At 40.2% G+C, this 16,919-nt stretch overlaps 1 protein-coding gene across 1 annotated transcript in view; it reads left to right on the forward strand.

Moving 5' to 3' along the window:
• fstl5 (follistatin-like 5) overlaps positions 1-16,919 on the forward strand; it is a 145,545-nt gene that overhangs the window by 36,313 nt on the left and 92,313 nt on the right. The window contains exon 4 of the mRNA XM_029512772.1: positions 9,748-9,996. Coding sequence (XP_029368632.1) covers positions 9,748-9,996 — 249 coding nt within the window. The remainder of the gene's footprint in view (positions 1-9,747; positions 9,997-16,919) is intronic.

Raw genomic sequence — 16,919 nt, forward strand, 5'->3', positions numbered from 1 at the left:
TTTTCCTCTGTTCCTCTATGAGCTGAGGCTCTTTCATGTGTTTCATCATTGCAAAAAACTCCTTTTCCGGAGTTTTTGTGTGTGTGTGTCAGACAGGGCCGATGTGTCTTTAATGTCTTCAGACAAACTGTGACGATTTTATTCAAGTCAGGCTCTTATTTTTCAGCGCCACAAAATTTTATTTGGCCCTTGTGAAAGAAAGTCCCTTTTGAATTTAAACAGTTGAACCCTCAGAGGTTGATATAACAAAAGTCTTGATCGCTCTTCTTAACTTTTCAAACTAAGACAGAGCTTGACAACCTTATTAGCTTCAATACTCTGGACTTTTGATGATTTGCTGTGCAGTGATTTATTATTGATATTATCACTGTCATGTCACACCTTTGGAAAGTTCTGGATTTGGACTTGAACTTTTAAACTGCTCGTAGGTGTAAATGAGTTGTCATCTGTACATTTCAGACATTCGGCCAACTGATTGTGGTTCCGTTTGAGTACGTTCAACAAGCATGCAGCCTTCCCTGCGGAGAGCTGTAGGTGAGAACGTAGCTCTCCTCAGTCTCAACACACTTCATGCAACGGAGCTGCAACCATGACACCACATTTAGCAGAAGGCTGGAAAGACTCAAAGACTATCCCACATAGGCCCATTAACCGATTTAATGCTAAATCTACAACCAACCACTGAAACATTCATATAATAGTGGAGTTAGCAGCTAGCAGCCGTCCAGAAGAAGCCCGAGTTCTATCTCTGAAATATACCGGATATTGACAGGACATGCACATCCATCTATGTTTGTAGACCAGCTATTTCAAACAGGCGTCCCAACAGACCAGTAACTGGTCAACCAAACTGCCCCGCATAAATGTATACAAGGCGTTTGTGCCATTCGTTGTCCCCAACCCTGTTATAACAAAAACCTAAGCAGCAGTATATCATCTATCTGTCTGTTTGATTGACTGCAATTCTCATTTTAGCCATAAGCCAAAAACCCAAAGTCCCTTAAACACCTGCCCTCATCCTAAAGATAAGAATTGATTTGAATCTTTGTTATACTATTAGAACAGCGGAGAAAGAAAATATGAAATACGGAAAGAAAAAGCAGCTTGCTACTGTTGGTCCACAAACCAGCCACCTCACTGTAATGTGAAGTGGTAATGGGAGTAGTGTGGGGTGCTCACAATTAGTCTGCAATCTCTGATAAATGGGGTTGTTGGTGGGAATGCTCTCAGTGCCGCATCCTGATGTGGACAGAATGAGAGAGAAGCCGGGCCCACGTTCAGTCATTAGGCGAGGGAATGAAATGGGACGGAAAGTTGCCAAGTGGCTGCCAGGTGCTCTCATCTCCACTCTATAGCACATGCACTCAGCCAGAGACCAGCACACACACGCACACACACACACACACACACACACACACACCTAGGAAGAGAATGGAAGGTAACACATTTCTTTCACTTGCGTTACTGAAATGGTCCCTATTTTTTTTACATTTTCCTTTTGATATTTGTGTATTTGGCAAGACACATGCAAGGGCCGAGTTTACTATCTTTACAATAGTGCAGAGAAAAATCTGAAAAGAGCGTAACAACTGTAGTGACTTAAGAACACCGTGAAGGATATCTTCAAGTGTAGATTTTACAGAGATGGTGATTAAGGAATAAAACATCAATTGTAGCAGAAGATCATTTTTAAATAAACGTTTAAATTGTATTTTGTTTATTTCTGTCCTCCTGCATCTCTGGCTGCTGTAAGCTGCCTACCCGGTGCCAAGGTTGTGGTTTGATAGCATTTCACTGAATCGAAATGCAGCACTGAATACATTTTTTCAAATCAGGATCCTCCCATTCCCCTGCTGAAGTTAACAGGGTTCAACTTTTTACAATCATAGAGGTTATGTATATTTATAAGTTACAAATATCACTCAAAGGCTCAATTAGTGTCTGTAATCAAGATCTGCCAGTGGCGATGCCTGAAAGAGAGATGGATAAATGGCAGCCGACTAATATTCCCAAAGGGTGGATAGAATCTGAACAGAGATGAGTCACACAAGGTGAGAAAAGTTGATGAAATGAATCTGACACACAAAAACAGTTGCAGTGTTTCTTTCAAATAACGGAGATCACAATTGAGAAGTCAACGCCTAAAACTGCTGCGATGTGACGAGTGGGTCATTTCACTCCTGATGACAAAAACACAATCCGCACCCAAGAGTAGCTTTTGAATTATTCCTGAGAATAATGTAAATTAGCTGCATCTAATATCAGGTGTTGACATTTACCAGCTGAGCTACTGTTTTAAATAACCCTGAATATTGGATGTTTAATTGCATTCATATCTCTTTTTGATCAATTAATGAGTCATTTTCTAATGTAACAGACTTTCTCAGTGTTTCACTCTCTGATCTGGTTAAAGTGAAATGAATACAGAATAAATACAATTTCAGACAAAATACTGTGATCTTAAGGTCCAATTACTTACATTTCTCACACCTCCTGCTCAGTTGTTGTGAAATCTTGGGAGGGTGGGGATAATACTCATGTTACTAAAACATTCAATCATTTAGTGTTTGCATGCAGTATGGATGACATTTAGGTAATTTTTGATTTGATAATTCCCTGCATGTAAGCTTTATTATTAATCTTCTTTCATTTGGACGTTGTTTTGTTGTTATTCGTACTTCGTTAAGATGGTTAGTCCATTTGATTACCTCTTTCTCGGTCCCAGCAGGTTCTTGATAAAATATTTGCAAAAAACAAGAAAAAAAAAAAAAAGAAGAAGAAGCAGAAACCCCAAAACAAGAAAAAATACACAGAAGAAAGATAAATACAATATTAACCACAGTCCAGCATTCTGTTTACCATATTTGATCCACACATGCATTAAAAGAAAAAGGAAAATAACAATTTAAAGCTGTAGAAGACTCAGTTGAGTTTAATGTGTGGAATTGATGTCCTAGAACAGCGTTTACGTGAATTAGAGCCCTAATTTTCTGAATAAATTGAAAACCTAATGGAAAAAACAAACATCAGATGTTTTTTCTTCCAAAAGATGCTTTCTCTAAAACATTAAAGACTTTTTTTTTTTCAGCATCATAGCTCAGTGTCAAAGGAAGCCAATTTATGGGTGGGGGGGCTGTCCATATATTCCAAGGCGGGGGCTGGACTTTTATTAGTTACAGCAGCAGACAGCTGTGGTAATGTCTTTCCAAACCACTTAAAAGCCGGAGAATATCTCACTTGCAGTTTATTCATTTTAATTAATATTAATAATTAATATAATATTAAATATTTTAATTAATATTAACAGCATGTCCTTTGTAGACAGCAAAGTTACAAGTGATAAACGTGCAGACTTTATTTCATGAATAAACTGATTTGTGTTTTTCAGACTTCACAAAGACCCCTCGCAGTCTAATCATTCGCATTCGTCAGTACTGTCTGATATCTGCAGAGTTGCTGTCCCCTTTTGAAAAATCCAATACATGTATTTTACTTACAGCATTTTTTTTTTCATTGCACATGATAATTTAGACACTCTTGGCTGCAGCTCCTGCTGGCATGTTGTGACTTCGCACTTTTGTACCTTGGAGTGTGGCCCCTTTACTATTAAAGGAAAAATTGGATTTCACAGTCCAGTCATCAAGAGAGACATGTATAAAAAGTAGGTAAAAATGTTTGTTCATTCCATTTTAGGCTTCCGCATTTGTAGTTTTGGTTGTCTGGACATAAGTATGGACAACCACAAGACATGGTGATTCCCCGTTTTCTTTTTTTAAACACAATATATATATATATACATGCAATTTTTCAAATGTCCTTATTATCTCTGTAGGCCTGTTTTGCTCCAAGATAAAATGATTGATTTTTGGCGATTCTTTGAATAAATTATATGTCCAAAGGAAAATCTATTACATTTGGCACTAAACTGTGATGTGAATTGAAAGATGAACAGAGCAAAATTTGATCAAAGGTCAAAGTCACTATTAAATCACAAAACATGTATTTGCCCTCCCAATATGCCTCGTGGTATTCTAGGCAGAAACAGGGTAAAAAAGGGCAACGTTTGAGCTCAGCAGAGTGCTGCTTTCATTTTAATGTCGGAGGCCTTCCTTTTTATTAATTACAGCCGGGTTTGTCCTCTGTTCATGAAGTTTTGGTGGAATCAATTCATTAAGCACAACAAAAATGGAAAAAGAAAGAACAAGGTCGCATGAATAATAAGCAAGACTGTCTGGCCCAGTAATGTTACAGTATCAGACCAGCTGTCTAAGATAATTTATGTACTGGCCTACAGTCACACGAGTTGGTTAAGGTTGATTACTAAAGTGTGAATTTACTAGTTATAAATATATATATATATATATATTGTTTTGTATTTCAGAGGAGGGATGAAGGAATGGACCCATTGGGGTGGAAGGGAAGTCGTCAATGTTTTAAACATCGTGGTTTTGTCATCTCCAAAGGCTTGAAAAATCTCTTAGGCTTCAAATAGCTGTTCATAAAATGTTCATGAGTTGTTTATGCCACCAGGAGCAAAAGTGTTGTCACAGTGTTGCAATTAGCATATGATGGGAGGACGAGACGAAAAGCATTTCAGCAGGTGATAACTCAACACCTCTGTACGCAGCAGACAGATACAGGTCTGCACCTTGGAGGCAGAGAGTCTTTGACTTAAGATGCATGAAGCTGAAGATAACAAAGCTACAACTTGCTGCCTTTCTGCCACTTATTCCCACCAAATAACTTTTTTTTTTTTTTTTTAAACCAAACAAGGAACTATGCCGAGAATATTTCTCGTGACGTTGTTGAAACTGGTGAATATCCATATTATTAGTATTCCTGAAATTATGTTGTTGCTTGAGTGAACACTCGAGTAACATCTGAAAGTAAAATATGAGAAAGCCTGTTAACCAAGAAATGAAAAGGAAAAAAAAGTAATTGTTAAAGTCGTTAAATTGGCTTGGCCTTAAACCATAAATTGTGAATCCATTTTTTTTTTTTTTTTTGGGGGGGGGTTGACCATCCTCCAAGATTAACTATTGAAAGAACTCTGATGGCTGCAAGAATGCTGAAGTGAGCTGTGAGTCATTAAATTCCTTTCTATGAATATTCAACAAATAATTAATTGTGAATAAATTCTCTGTTCAGCTATTAGACATTGGTAATGGTTATGATTGTTGGAGACATTTGTTGAGGGCAGATTGAGTGAAGGCCGAACTTTTGTTCTTTGCATGGCAAGTTGGCTTAAAGTACAATTAAATGCTGCTGGTGAGACCAGAACAGCCTTCCATACCTGTTTTGTCATCTACTGAGACTTTTCAAGGACTTGATTAAGCGAAATGCCAGCTGGTGTGAGGGAATGTGACATTGTTTACGTGGCGTGTAAAAGTTTTAGTATTGTTTTAGTAGTTGTTTATTCTGATTTTCATCCCCTTATTGGCTTTCATGGGATTTGTGGACCTGCTTAACTTGGTGCGCTGAGTGAGCTGAGAGCCGCGGACTGTTGTTTACCATGCTCTGCTCTCTCCCTCAGGACTCTAAAAGGCTGTAATGGAAAACATCAGATGGCTACCAAACCAAGATTCTTCATTTAGGAAAACAAAGCCGAGACAGAAAAGAGGAAATGAAGTACAACGTGTCGAATAAGAGATGCTTGGCCAAGAGTAAACATGCCCTAAAACATCAGGGCAATATTGCTAAAGTGATGTGAGCATTTGGATTCAGAATGAGAACCAGACTTGTCAGGAGGCAGCTTGAACGTCTTTACAGACAGAACAGGTTGTTGGACGTCAGCAGAGGCCCGTTTCCATTATACGGCGCTTGTGCTTCTTTGAAGGCATGTCTTCTGCCGCGATATCGAAGGTTTGATTCGTCTGCTATGACAATCTGATTATGGAGGCCTTGTCCAAGTCTGTTATCATGTCATGTCTGTTATCCTTTCACCTCCGTGCTCACCTCATTATGCATGCATCTGGGGACGATGCCCTTCAAATGATGCAAACTGGAGAAACATATGTCAGGACCTTGGTGTTGTCTACATGTTCAGATTAAAGGTTAACAGTTTACCTGCACAGGGTGCACTTTCTGCCTGCTCCGATTTTAATGAGCCAATTCAGACGGGAATTTCTCTGCATTGAAATCTTTTCTCTAAAGTTTCTGCTGAATAGTAGAGTGCTCAATGCCCACTGAAGGATTTGCTGCAGTATTGTAAATATTGAATTAAGGATTTTTGCAATAATAATTTATATCTCGTTTTCAGCTATTGAATGGAGTGTTGTGTGTCTGTCCCATTCTATCATGCGATTCCTCGGTAATGTCTTGAGAGAGTCAAACTTGGCAAAAATGTCCACTTGGGCTTAAGGTTGCATTGATTAGGATTTCAAAGTCATTGTGACCTCAATTCACTCTTTGACTATAAGTTAAAAACTTTATATGATATGATATTTAAATATACATAAATTATATTTCTTGACTTAACTTTCTTGGACATCTTTGGATAATAAAGCTGATTCAGACAGAACAGGAAGCTGCTATGAATATGGATGTTGCTGCAGAGAAACTACTTATTCCAACACATGGATCCGTGACAGACTTTCTCAAATTGGTCGCACAATCACGAAAACTTCGCAGTCACAGTGAAATTAGTTTGTTGACCTGACCTCTTTATTTATTCCATGTATTGTATTGTATCTAGATAAAAAGAGATGCGACCTGCAACCTCAGTGACCCTTCGAGGCGAAATGGGACGCAGTGTTTTGGACACGCTGCACTGGACATGATGCAGAGCATCATGCATTTCAGTCCCCGCTCTGGAAAAGTAACAGATCATCAATAAATGAATGGCTGTCCACAATTCCTCATTTGTCTCTGATGTCAGCTGATGACCAGACTGCTGTGGATGTGCATACTTATAACAAATGACTGTGCCCTTCGCTGACCCTGCTGGTGGCAGAGGATGCCTGTCTGTGCGACATAAATTCACTGAATAATCATTATGCCAGGGCACCGCGGGGAATTAATAAACTAGCAAATTGACTGGCTCCAATCAGGTCACAGTGTACACACTCGGATCTCATCTAAATCCTCTGTGACGGCTGGAGGGTAGTGCAGCTGACTGTATGTGGGGAATGTTATGGATGTGAATGAGGCTCAGCACATGAAGTTGGTTTGTTTACCCCGTTGTCCAGCTGCTAAAATGAACACATTTAATTGAAAACCACATAACTGTCAAATGTGAAATTTAAGGATTTAATAACACCGAAAAGTCTCAGCGATGCCCAGGAAGATTTGAAATTCATCATCTGCAAATACAAAGAAAAACAAAGCCCTGCAGCTATGTGGCTTTCATTTGTTAGGAGGATTACACAAGGCTTTACAGAAACAAACTGTGCTGAAGTAATAAGTTTTTCCATTTTTGGAATTAGGTTTCTAAGGTAGAGAGCGATCTTATCTCCTCAACATATGATGTACCTGACCTTTAACACATTACTGTAGCCATCTGCTGTCTGCGCAAGTCTACTGTAGTCACCAGCAGATCATACAGCTGGAAGCCAAATGCCCCATAGATAGTAATTAATGCATTAGAGCCCCGTTCTCAAATCAATATGTATTGGTTGACAGTGAAACAGAATGTGTGCAATGGGAAAATAAATTTTGTCTGTGCGGTGCTCGGTTATATGGTTTTTCTTTTTCCTATGACGGTCTCTCAGTTCATTTGGCGCCTTATCTGGAGTTAATGCAGTGCAACTCTGAGCTCCACCAATTACAGTCATGTGCAACTAATTTGCATTAGCTAATATGTTTTGGAGGAAATGTAATGTCTGATGCAAAACTTAATTAATACTGTCACATTGTGTGGCAGTGAAACTGGGTTTGATGTAAATGACTCAATGTAGAACGGACACGATTTGCACATCAGAGACTTTGGTTCATTACCTGTCTAAAGCGCTGCCGGAATTGACCCGATCAATAAGAAAGGCCATGAGCCTTCCCCAAATTTCACCAAGTGCCTGGAGTTTCCTGAACCTTTTCCACAAAAAGTCTTCTAGCGCGACACAGCTGAGCTATGTATCTGAAACGCACTGATTCATGCAACGTTTAGGTAAGATGCTGGAAGGAACTGCCGAAAACCCCGAGAGATATTTTCTTGTTTGTGCTCCGCGCGAACAAGACATGAAGTTGAAAGATAAACTATGAAGAGAGTTCAATAAAGTCTGGCAGAAAATGAAAACATAACTCAAAGTGCGACACATCTTTGATGGTGTAATGGATTCAAGTCAAATCTCGGTTCAGACCAAACACGAGCCTTCGCGGCGCCAAGCCCACGTCTCCAACCTGGCTCGTCTCCTCTGCCCGATCCTTTCATATTTTTAAGATATATGCTTGGTGCTTATTATGCACACGATGTGTGGTATGATTTATTTTATGCTCATTAAAGACAACTTCATGAGACTATTTCACGAGGCCGTTTGCTGTGGTGCACCAGAGCCTTCTCAGTCTGAGCTTTCATTTATCAACACTGTGGTTAAATGTGTATTCGTCTGCGTGTTTGAACATTTTAGCTTTCATTGTAGCCATTAAAATACAGGAGGTTTAAAAAAAAAAAAAAAAAAAAGAAATACAGAGAAAACATTTTTTCTCGTAATTTCTCAGGTCATTTTCTAAAGGACAGTTCACTAACAAATACAGTGACCTTTTCAACGTTTGAATAAGCAATGGACAATTCTATAATCATTTGCTGCGCGCTCATTGCCAACTGCTGTGACTTTGTGTAAAGGTGCCGCCTTAAGAAGATTTCACTTTGATGTTTGAACTTTTTTTTTTCCTCTGATCATTATGCCCCTCCACACCTTGAGGACTATTCTATGGTACAATCTGAGAATGAGAGAGCTGCTGTTAGAGAGCCGATATGATTGAAGAAGTTCATGGATTACTGCACAGACTGATCTGCGGCTTGTCGAGAACGGTTGAATCAGCAGACTACAACAGAATCTTCACATCGGAGAAAATCGCACTAATCATTTCTTGGAGGAAAATGTGGTTCTCATCAAATCATTTATAAATTAAGCTATCCTCAGACGCCTGGAGTATATCACTCTTTTTATTTTTTTAACATAAAAAGGATTTTCTGTACTATATCTGTTCCCAAATTAAAGCTGAAGAAACACACAAGGCGTGATGCTTTGATCGGATATGAACCTTTTCATTCTGGCTTCTCCACCGATCCCAGTGGGAAACACCCCTTTTCTTCCTGCCTCCACACAGTGGTTAGAGTTCAGGGACTTCTGTGGAGCAGCAGCCCAGAATACAGTAACAAACGCGTCTCTCTGAAGGACACCTTCCTATATTTCATTTTGGTTTTCTTTTCATTTCAAACTGTCAAACCCTCCATCCTTGAATCAAATGAATACTAGCTCTTGTCATTATCGGGGCCCGTTTGTGTGAGAATTTTATATTATTTTTTTTCTTTGAAATCACTCCCACGTCGGTTGCTGTATACAGGACTGGACTTGCATAATTTATGGATTTGACTGACAGTTTGTGAGCTGAGGAAAGAAAAAAAAAAACACCATCCAGTATCGATGGGCATTCCCTGAGGATGGACGGGACCTAAACTGTGTAAATGAGACACAGGCTGTAACGAGCTAAAACCACAGCTTTCCATCCGTTTTGGCAGATGCGCAATGCAGATCACCAGTCGTGGTCGGGCAACAATCAAACCCTTTTTCTTATTCTTTGTTTTTGCAGGTTTTACTGGACACAATGGCTACCCAGGCCCATGCGAACACAAGTACTGTGGCTTGGGGCGTCACTGTGTGGTCGATCATGAGACTGGCCAAGGGGAGTGTAAGTGCTTGGACCGCTGCAAACCGCACTACAAACCTGTGTGTGGTTCAGATGGGAAGCTGTACAAGAACCATTGTGAGCTCCACCGAGTCTCCTGCCTGACGGCACATAGGATTACCATGACGCACAGCGAGGAGTGTTTCTACAAAGGTGAGAGCTCCTGTCACCTTTCTGTAATGCAGGATGTGTGTGGACTGCCCTGTATGCCTTGTCTTGCTCTGCGGCCTTTGCAAGTATGCTTTCATCCAAAGATGTGTCATTGTACCTGACTTGACCCCATGGGACACAAATGCTTAAGCTTAGCGCAAAGTCATTGTCATGAAAGGTTGAATAACACATGACTTTGTCTGCGTTTCACAAAGAAAAAAAAGGGAAATACTTTTTTAAGGTAGAAGAAAGTCATCTACTAGCAAGAGAATTAATCTGGGTATAAACCAAATGTTGCCTGCTGAACTAGCCTACTCCTTTAGCCTCCCTGGCAAATAACCAACTATCATTAAGAAGGTCCTGTTTTGGCTGGTAAAATCTGCTTTTTGGCATGTAGACTTACGGAGTCCATACCTCCGACCTAAATTACTTTTTGAAAAGATTTCAGCACTCCAGTTAAGACTCATCCATATGCAGCGAACCGTTTTTGCTCACTATGTCCACACTATTCTCAAATATAGCAAAACACAACACCCAAAATGATGCACTTTCAACACCCTTAAATACTAACTGTCCATTTTTGGAATATTTAATGTTATAAATGTGATGCCAGTTAAAAGGAGGATTGAGAATTTTGATAACATGCTCACATTAGTCTATTAAACATGAAGGTAAGGGCAGCAACCTCTTATCTTATCTTAGCCTGTAGAGGCAAAATGGGGCAATGCATGCGGACTCTGTCCTTTGTTTATCTCTCACTAATTAAGTAGCTTCCAGGCAACCAGCACAGACCTGGGGGATTTCAGTTTATAGCAAAGAAATAGTCCAGTAGCTCATTTTTATTCTCAAGGTGTTGTACAGCAAAAAAAAAAAGAAAAAAGAAAAAAAGACATAAAGCATTAATATGAGAGATTTTCGAGAAGTTGGTGGGAACAATTTGTTCTGTTTTGTATTTGGACTAGGAGAGCAGCAGATTTTCCCAAAATGTCAAACTTTTCCTTTATCGTAGTGGCATATGAAGAAATTGGGTTACTTGGCTTTTTTCTCTTCCCCCCAACATAATATCCTGAGTTAAAACTTGTTTAACACAGTTTAATACTGTACTCAAGCAGATATATTAAGAGCTGCTCTCATTTTATCATAAAGAAAAATTATGACGTTGGTGAATCCATGTGGGAATATTACACATGGAAAAGCATGAGAAGCAGTATTGTAATTAAAGGGCACATTTCTAATATTCTCAGCAGAAAAATTGCCTTTCTGGATCAGATTCATGGTTTGCTGCACATCCTAATACCCCATGTCAAAATACAGGCACATGCAGCACATCAGATAACACATTACATCTCAGTGTGGTTAAATATTTTAGACATCACGTAGCTAAACATAAGACAGAATGTAAGTGAGCGTAATGAGGAAGAGCAAAGGGCACAATCTGAAAATAGTCATATAGCTGTTTGTGCAGCTCGGTGTGGAGGCAGGAGCAGGTGGTAGTGCTGTGGTGCTCATATTTCCCCTGAGAAGGGTGACTGCTCTCTGCCATTTATTGTATAGACAGCAATTATTCTTAGTCCCCTTGAAATAAGCCTACCCTCCCTTTTGCAAAAGTAAGAGTTCCCGACATCCTTTCTTCCACTGAGGGCAGAGGGGAATAGTTGCACATTGCTCACAAACAGCACATTCACAATATTCATGAGCAACTGATGCAATGAGACTGCATGGACAGGGTTTCTTACCTTCCACTAACTCTGAAAAGCAACATCTTAGACATCTCGGTATGGCTTTGCATCTATGTTTTGTTGCGCATGAAACTCTAAGTCTCTGTGGTCCTCCCTCCAGAGACTTTTGAGGAGTAACGTCCTTGGATCGTTGAGCCAAAACAAAAAGAAACAGCACGTCCTCCTTATCAAGTATGCGTTTTTTTGTGTTTTTGTTCTTTCTCTGCTGAAATGTTCAGTTTAGAGATGAACAAAGCCCGAAGACACGGAAGAAAATGTGTACAAGCTTTTACAACTCCCAACACAGAAACCATCTTTAAACAGCCGCCTCATTGCTTGGCATACCTTAAGAGCAGCCTGTGCAGACGCGCTGTAGGTGAGCCAACGTGAACAGTCAAAGCATCTGTTTGATTCCAGTCACAGAAAAAGGCATTTGGATCAATGACACATCCCTGGTGGGTAACAATCCTAATCAGCCTCTCTCATGCGCCCTGTCCTGTGAGGCTACTCCCTCCCAAACCTCCACATCCAATCAGTGTCCGTCCGCATTGCAGAGTGGGATATTTGACCAATGTCAGGCAATCAATATCAGATAAACAGTGGCCAAAAGAAGGAACTAAACATTTTAAAAAGTCCTTTCGTCCTCCCAAAACACTGGCCCTAGCTCTGTCCAGATTGTTTTTATTTTTTATTGTGACTGATGTGTAATCAATTTCTCCTCTAAGAAGACAACACGGGAACCTGCTGGTGAAATTAGCCATTGCTGCATTGCTTTTGCATATTTATAAATGAAATGGTAAATGGCAGGAATGTTGTTTACAGTTTCAAATGTCTACATATGCCAACAGCAGGATAATGAACAGCTGCAGAAAATCTGTTCTTTGTTGAAAATACAAAAGGTACCGTGGCATTCAGGGGAAATGGATAATTGACCACATGTAATAGAGCTCACAACCAAATCTAGATGTCATTATGATTCGGAGGTTATTAGACGGTAAAATGGAATGTGCCCTAAGTGGCATGTTAAATGTGTCACTTGATTATTTGTCCTCCAGGTAATGGGTTCAATTTACCTAGTGTACGGAGATACACGTTCATTGTCACAGCATATTAATGAATCTCCTGTAGTCCAGTATGAGTTACCTGTATCTCAGAGGTCACGTCTTTGGTGCCATTTGTCACTCTGTCTGCTTTAGGTACTTGAAAATCTACTTAACTGATTTCAATTTAACGTTCTGTAAAGCTTGTGATTACTTTTTTAGCCACTCAAGGGATGGCTCAAGGGATTGAAATGTCTGTCAGTCCACCGCTTTAGTCCAGACTAAAGTAGCTCAGGAATTACTACGTGATTTGCCCTGAAAATGTGTAGAGACGTGAGGATGAAGTCTACTGTATTCAATAATTCCCTAACTTTTGCTGACAAAGCTCACATTTTTTTTTTGCTTTTTATTCAATTATTATTGTTACTTAAATTAAATTTTAATGAATTGCCTTGACATTTAGCGTAGAATGAAATGCACCAACTCTCTAGACCATTTGTCTGACTCCATCATCAGGCCAACGCCCTAATCTGTGCTCTGTCCTTTAGTTCATCATTAAACTCATCTTGAGATGTGTGCTGTATTTGGTGCCAATTAACTAATGCTAGCATGCTAAGATGCTAAAATAAACGATTTAGCCTCTTTGCTAAATTAGGCCTGCTTCAGATCACCATGTGAACGTACACCGACCATGAGGAGAACGAGGGAAGTCAGACAGACGGACAGAGGACTCTGATTGGACTGGTTGGTGATGACTCATTCTGGTGATTGACAGCAGGTCAGCCTGTTTATGTTTATTCATACTGTCTGATAACGCCTCGCAAGAAAATAACTGATTGGGATCATTATTAGTATTAATTCTGCAGGAAATCAATTTCAGGTGTGAATTTCGATAACAGAAAAAAAAAAAGAGGCATGTTGCAATATGAGGCAATATTCTGAGTGCGTTTCAGTGACATGACTTTATCATTACAGCACACAAACACACCGCAGATTTAAGAGTTTGTGACACATTTATCAGGTCAAAATCACCCGCCTGTTGCGTGCTACCATGGTTACCAAATGATATACTTTAGCATTGCCTATGCAATGAGTCAAACGTTGCTTCTGAAATGTTTTGCAAATAGCAATTTATCTTGAAAATAAAAGCTACAGTATATTCTGCCACACAATCCTTTCAAACTGACTACAACACTGAGTGCAAAGTATTCAGAATAAATTTATGAGGTTCGTAATGCCAGTGTTTTTAGCAGTGCACATGACAAGCTGATCACTGAAGAATGCATATTACAGTGAAACGCTTTGCAAATATGAACCTTGTGCAAGTACGAATACAGAATTCAAAAACAGCACTGCTGAACACATGCACAACTTTTCAAATTTCCTTTTTCTGTAAGGGAAATTAGAGGCATTTATCCAAATATTGTAATTGCAATCCCACAAGTTAGATTTTTTACAACTGAGCAGTTCATTCATTAGTTTATTACAACTGATTAACATTACAGCAGCATGAGGTTTCCCTTCTGCTTGCCATATTAAACTGGTTGTAATCTACGACTGTAGGCTGTTAAATTCAAAATACAATGCCATAAATGAACTGTCTGTGCCAGATGGATGACATGTCTGCGCCGCTAACGCTCTGCCGACTGCCACAAATTGGCTCATACTTTTCCTGTTGTTAGATATACAGAGGATAGTGAAATGTTTATCAGCTGGTCACCGACGGTCTATTTTCATCATTTATCAGCCGCTAACATTCGGTGGTCAATCAGCGCAAACAGAGTTTGCAGGTAGTGCAGGTCTTATTTTAGGCACATATGTGTTCAGCAGATCTGTAATCCAAGTTAAACCCTCCACTCCTCTACCACACAACCGCCGATTAAACACAAACAGTGCGGTTCAGAAAACAATGAGTCAAAGATATGGCCAAGAAAAAATTCTATTAATGTTTTTAACTAGAGGATTTGCATATTTAGATTTCTCCTGGGTACTGCATGATATTACAAGTAATCTTGAATTTAAACGTTGAATGAAAGTGCTACATTAGAATACAATGGTGCAATTTCATATTTCATGTATCAATTTCAGTGCTCTTTGTTACATTATGTACCGTCTCAAAATGTCATAGTGATATCTTAATGAGAGCACATGTATTCAGTCCAGGCCATGTTAAAATCGCTGGTGATTCTGCTTCATATTCATCTGACAGAAAGACAATTAGACCGCTGGGCGAGCTTAAACATCAAGCCGATGGAAATGATTGCTTTAGAACTGCCGTCCGTATGCAAAGAAGCGGTGCCACTATTGGTTCTGGTCCCAGCTGGTTGAGTCGATGCTGGAGACGGACAGGACTTGTCAGCCAGACGTTTCCTGTGGCTCTTATCTGCTGTGTAAGACAGTATAAAAAACTAGAAAATTCCAGGGAAATTTTGAAGTGCCACGGGACCCGGGGCCCGTCCGTCACCCGTCATCCGTAGCCCGTCGTTCGTTGCCCATCGCCCGTCGCCCCTCGCCTGGACGAGCAACCCGCGTACCGTCATGCTGTCGAAAGCCTTCCTGCTGAAATTTCCGTTCGGAGAACCGATTGAGCTTGATTCAGTGAGTGCGTGTCTATATCTGCCTCTATTTCCGTCTGTGTATATGTGTAAGTGCATCTGTATATCTGTGTCTGTGTATGTCTGTGTATATGTTTGAGTGCGTGTCTATATCTGTCTCAGTGTATGTCTGTGTAAATGTGTGAGTGCATCTGTCTATCTGACTGTGTGTGTCTGTGTATATGTGGCAGTACGTCTGGATATCTGTCTCTGTGTGCGTCTGTATATCTGTCTGTATCTGCATCTCTATATCTCTGTGTGTGTCTCTTAGAAGAAATCATTCAAAGTGATGGCCATAGGCCACAGACAGAGTGAGATGAGACCAGCATGACAATTGATCTGTGATTGTGTAGTAAGCGTAGGAGCTATGATAAAGCCTGTGTAAATGTGGGAGTGCATCTGTATATCTGTCTCTGTGTATGTCTGTGTAAATGTGTGAGTGCATCTGTCTATCTGACTGTATGTATGTCTGTGTATATGTGTGAGTGCGTGTCTATATCTGCCTATATTTGTGTCTGTGTATATGTGTGAGTGCGTCTGGATATTTGTGTCTGTGTGTGTCTGTGTACATGTGCGAGTGCGTCTGGATATCTGTCTCTGTGTGCGTCTGTATATCTGTCTGTGTCTACATCTCTATATCTCTGTGTGTGTCTTTGAGAAGAAATCATTCAAAGTGATGGCCATAGGCCACAGACAGAGTGAGATGAGACCAGCGTGACAATTGATCTGTGATTGCGTAGTAAGCGTAGGAGCTATCATAAAGCCTTTCGTCACAAACAGAGTTTAAGGTCTTCTGACCCGTTTAAACTTTGAACGGCGTTTCTGTGACAAAGTATGACGAAGCAGTGAGGCTCCAAAATGGGGTGGGTTTGATCCACAGACCTGAGCTGTATATCTGTCTCTGTGGATGTCTGTGTGAAGTGTGAGTGCATCTGTATATCTGTCTCTTTGTATGTCTGTGTAAATGTGTGAGTGCGTCTGTATATCTGTCTCTGTGTATGTCTGTGTACATGTGTGAGTGCGTCTGGGTATCTATCTGTGTCTACATCTCTATATCTCTGTGTGTGTCTTTGAGAAGACATCATTCAAAGTGATGGCCATTGGCCACAGACAGAGTGAGATGAGACCAGCGTGACAATTGATCTATGATTGTGTAGGAAGCGTAGGAGCTATCGTAAAGCCTTTCGTCACAAACAGAGGTCAAAGTCTCGTGACCTTTTTAAACTTTGAACGGAGTTTCTGTGACAAAGCATGACGAAGCAGTGAGGCTCCAAAGTGAAGTGGGTTTGATCCACAGACCTGAGCTGAGAGAGCTGCGGTCGTCACGGTGATTTGAGAATTCGTTCGGGTCAGAGCTCAGACTCTCCCGAAAACGCTCCGAAAAGTGGATTTTGACCACGTCCCGAACTACTTCGAATTGCGAGCAAACCGTAGCTCCGGTCCGAAAAGCGAAAACACCGTGAGAGACAGAAGAGTCTGGGGATTCTGCCAGTCTTATTTGAAAGGAAAACTCCTTAAAATGAGCGTGTAGGGACAGTGCAAAGACAGAGTGAAATTGTTTTTAGCGAAACCTT

The sequence above is a fragment of the Echeneis naucrates genome, chromosome 10 (genome assembly GCF_900963305.1).
Source record: "Echeneis naucrates chromosome 10, fEcheNa1.1, whole genome shotgun sequence".
Taxonomy (NCBI): domain Eukaryota; kingdom Metazoa; phylum Chordata; class Actinopteri; order Carangiformes; family Echeneidae; genus Echeneis; species Echeneis naucrates.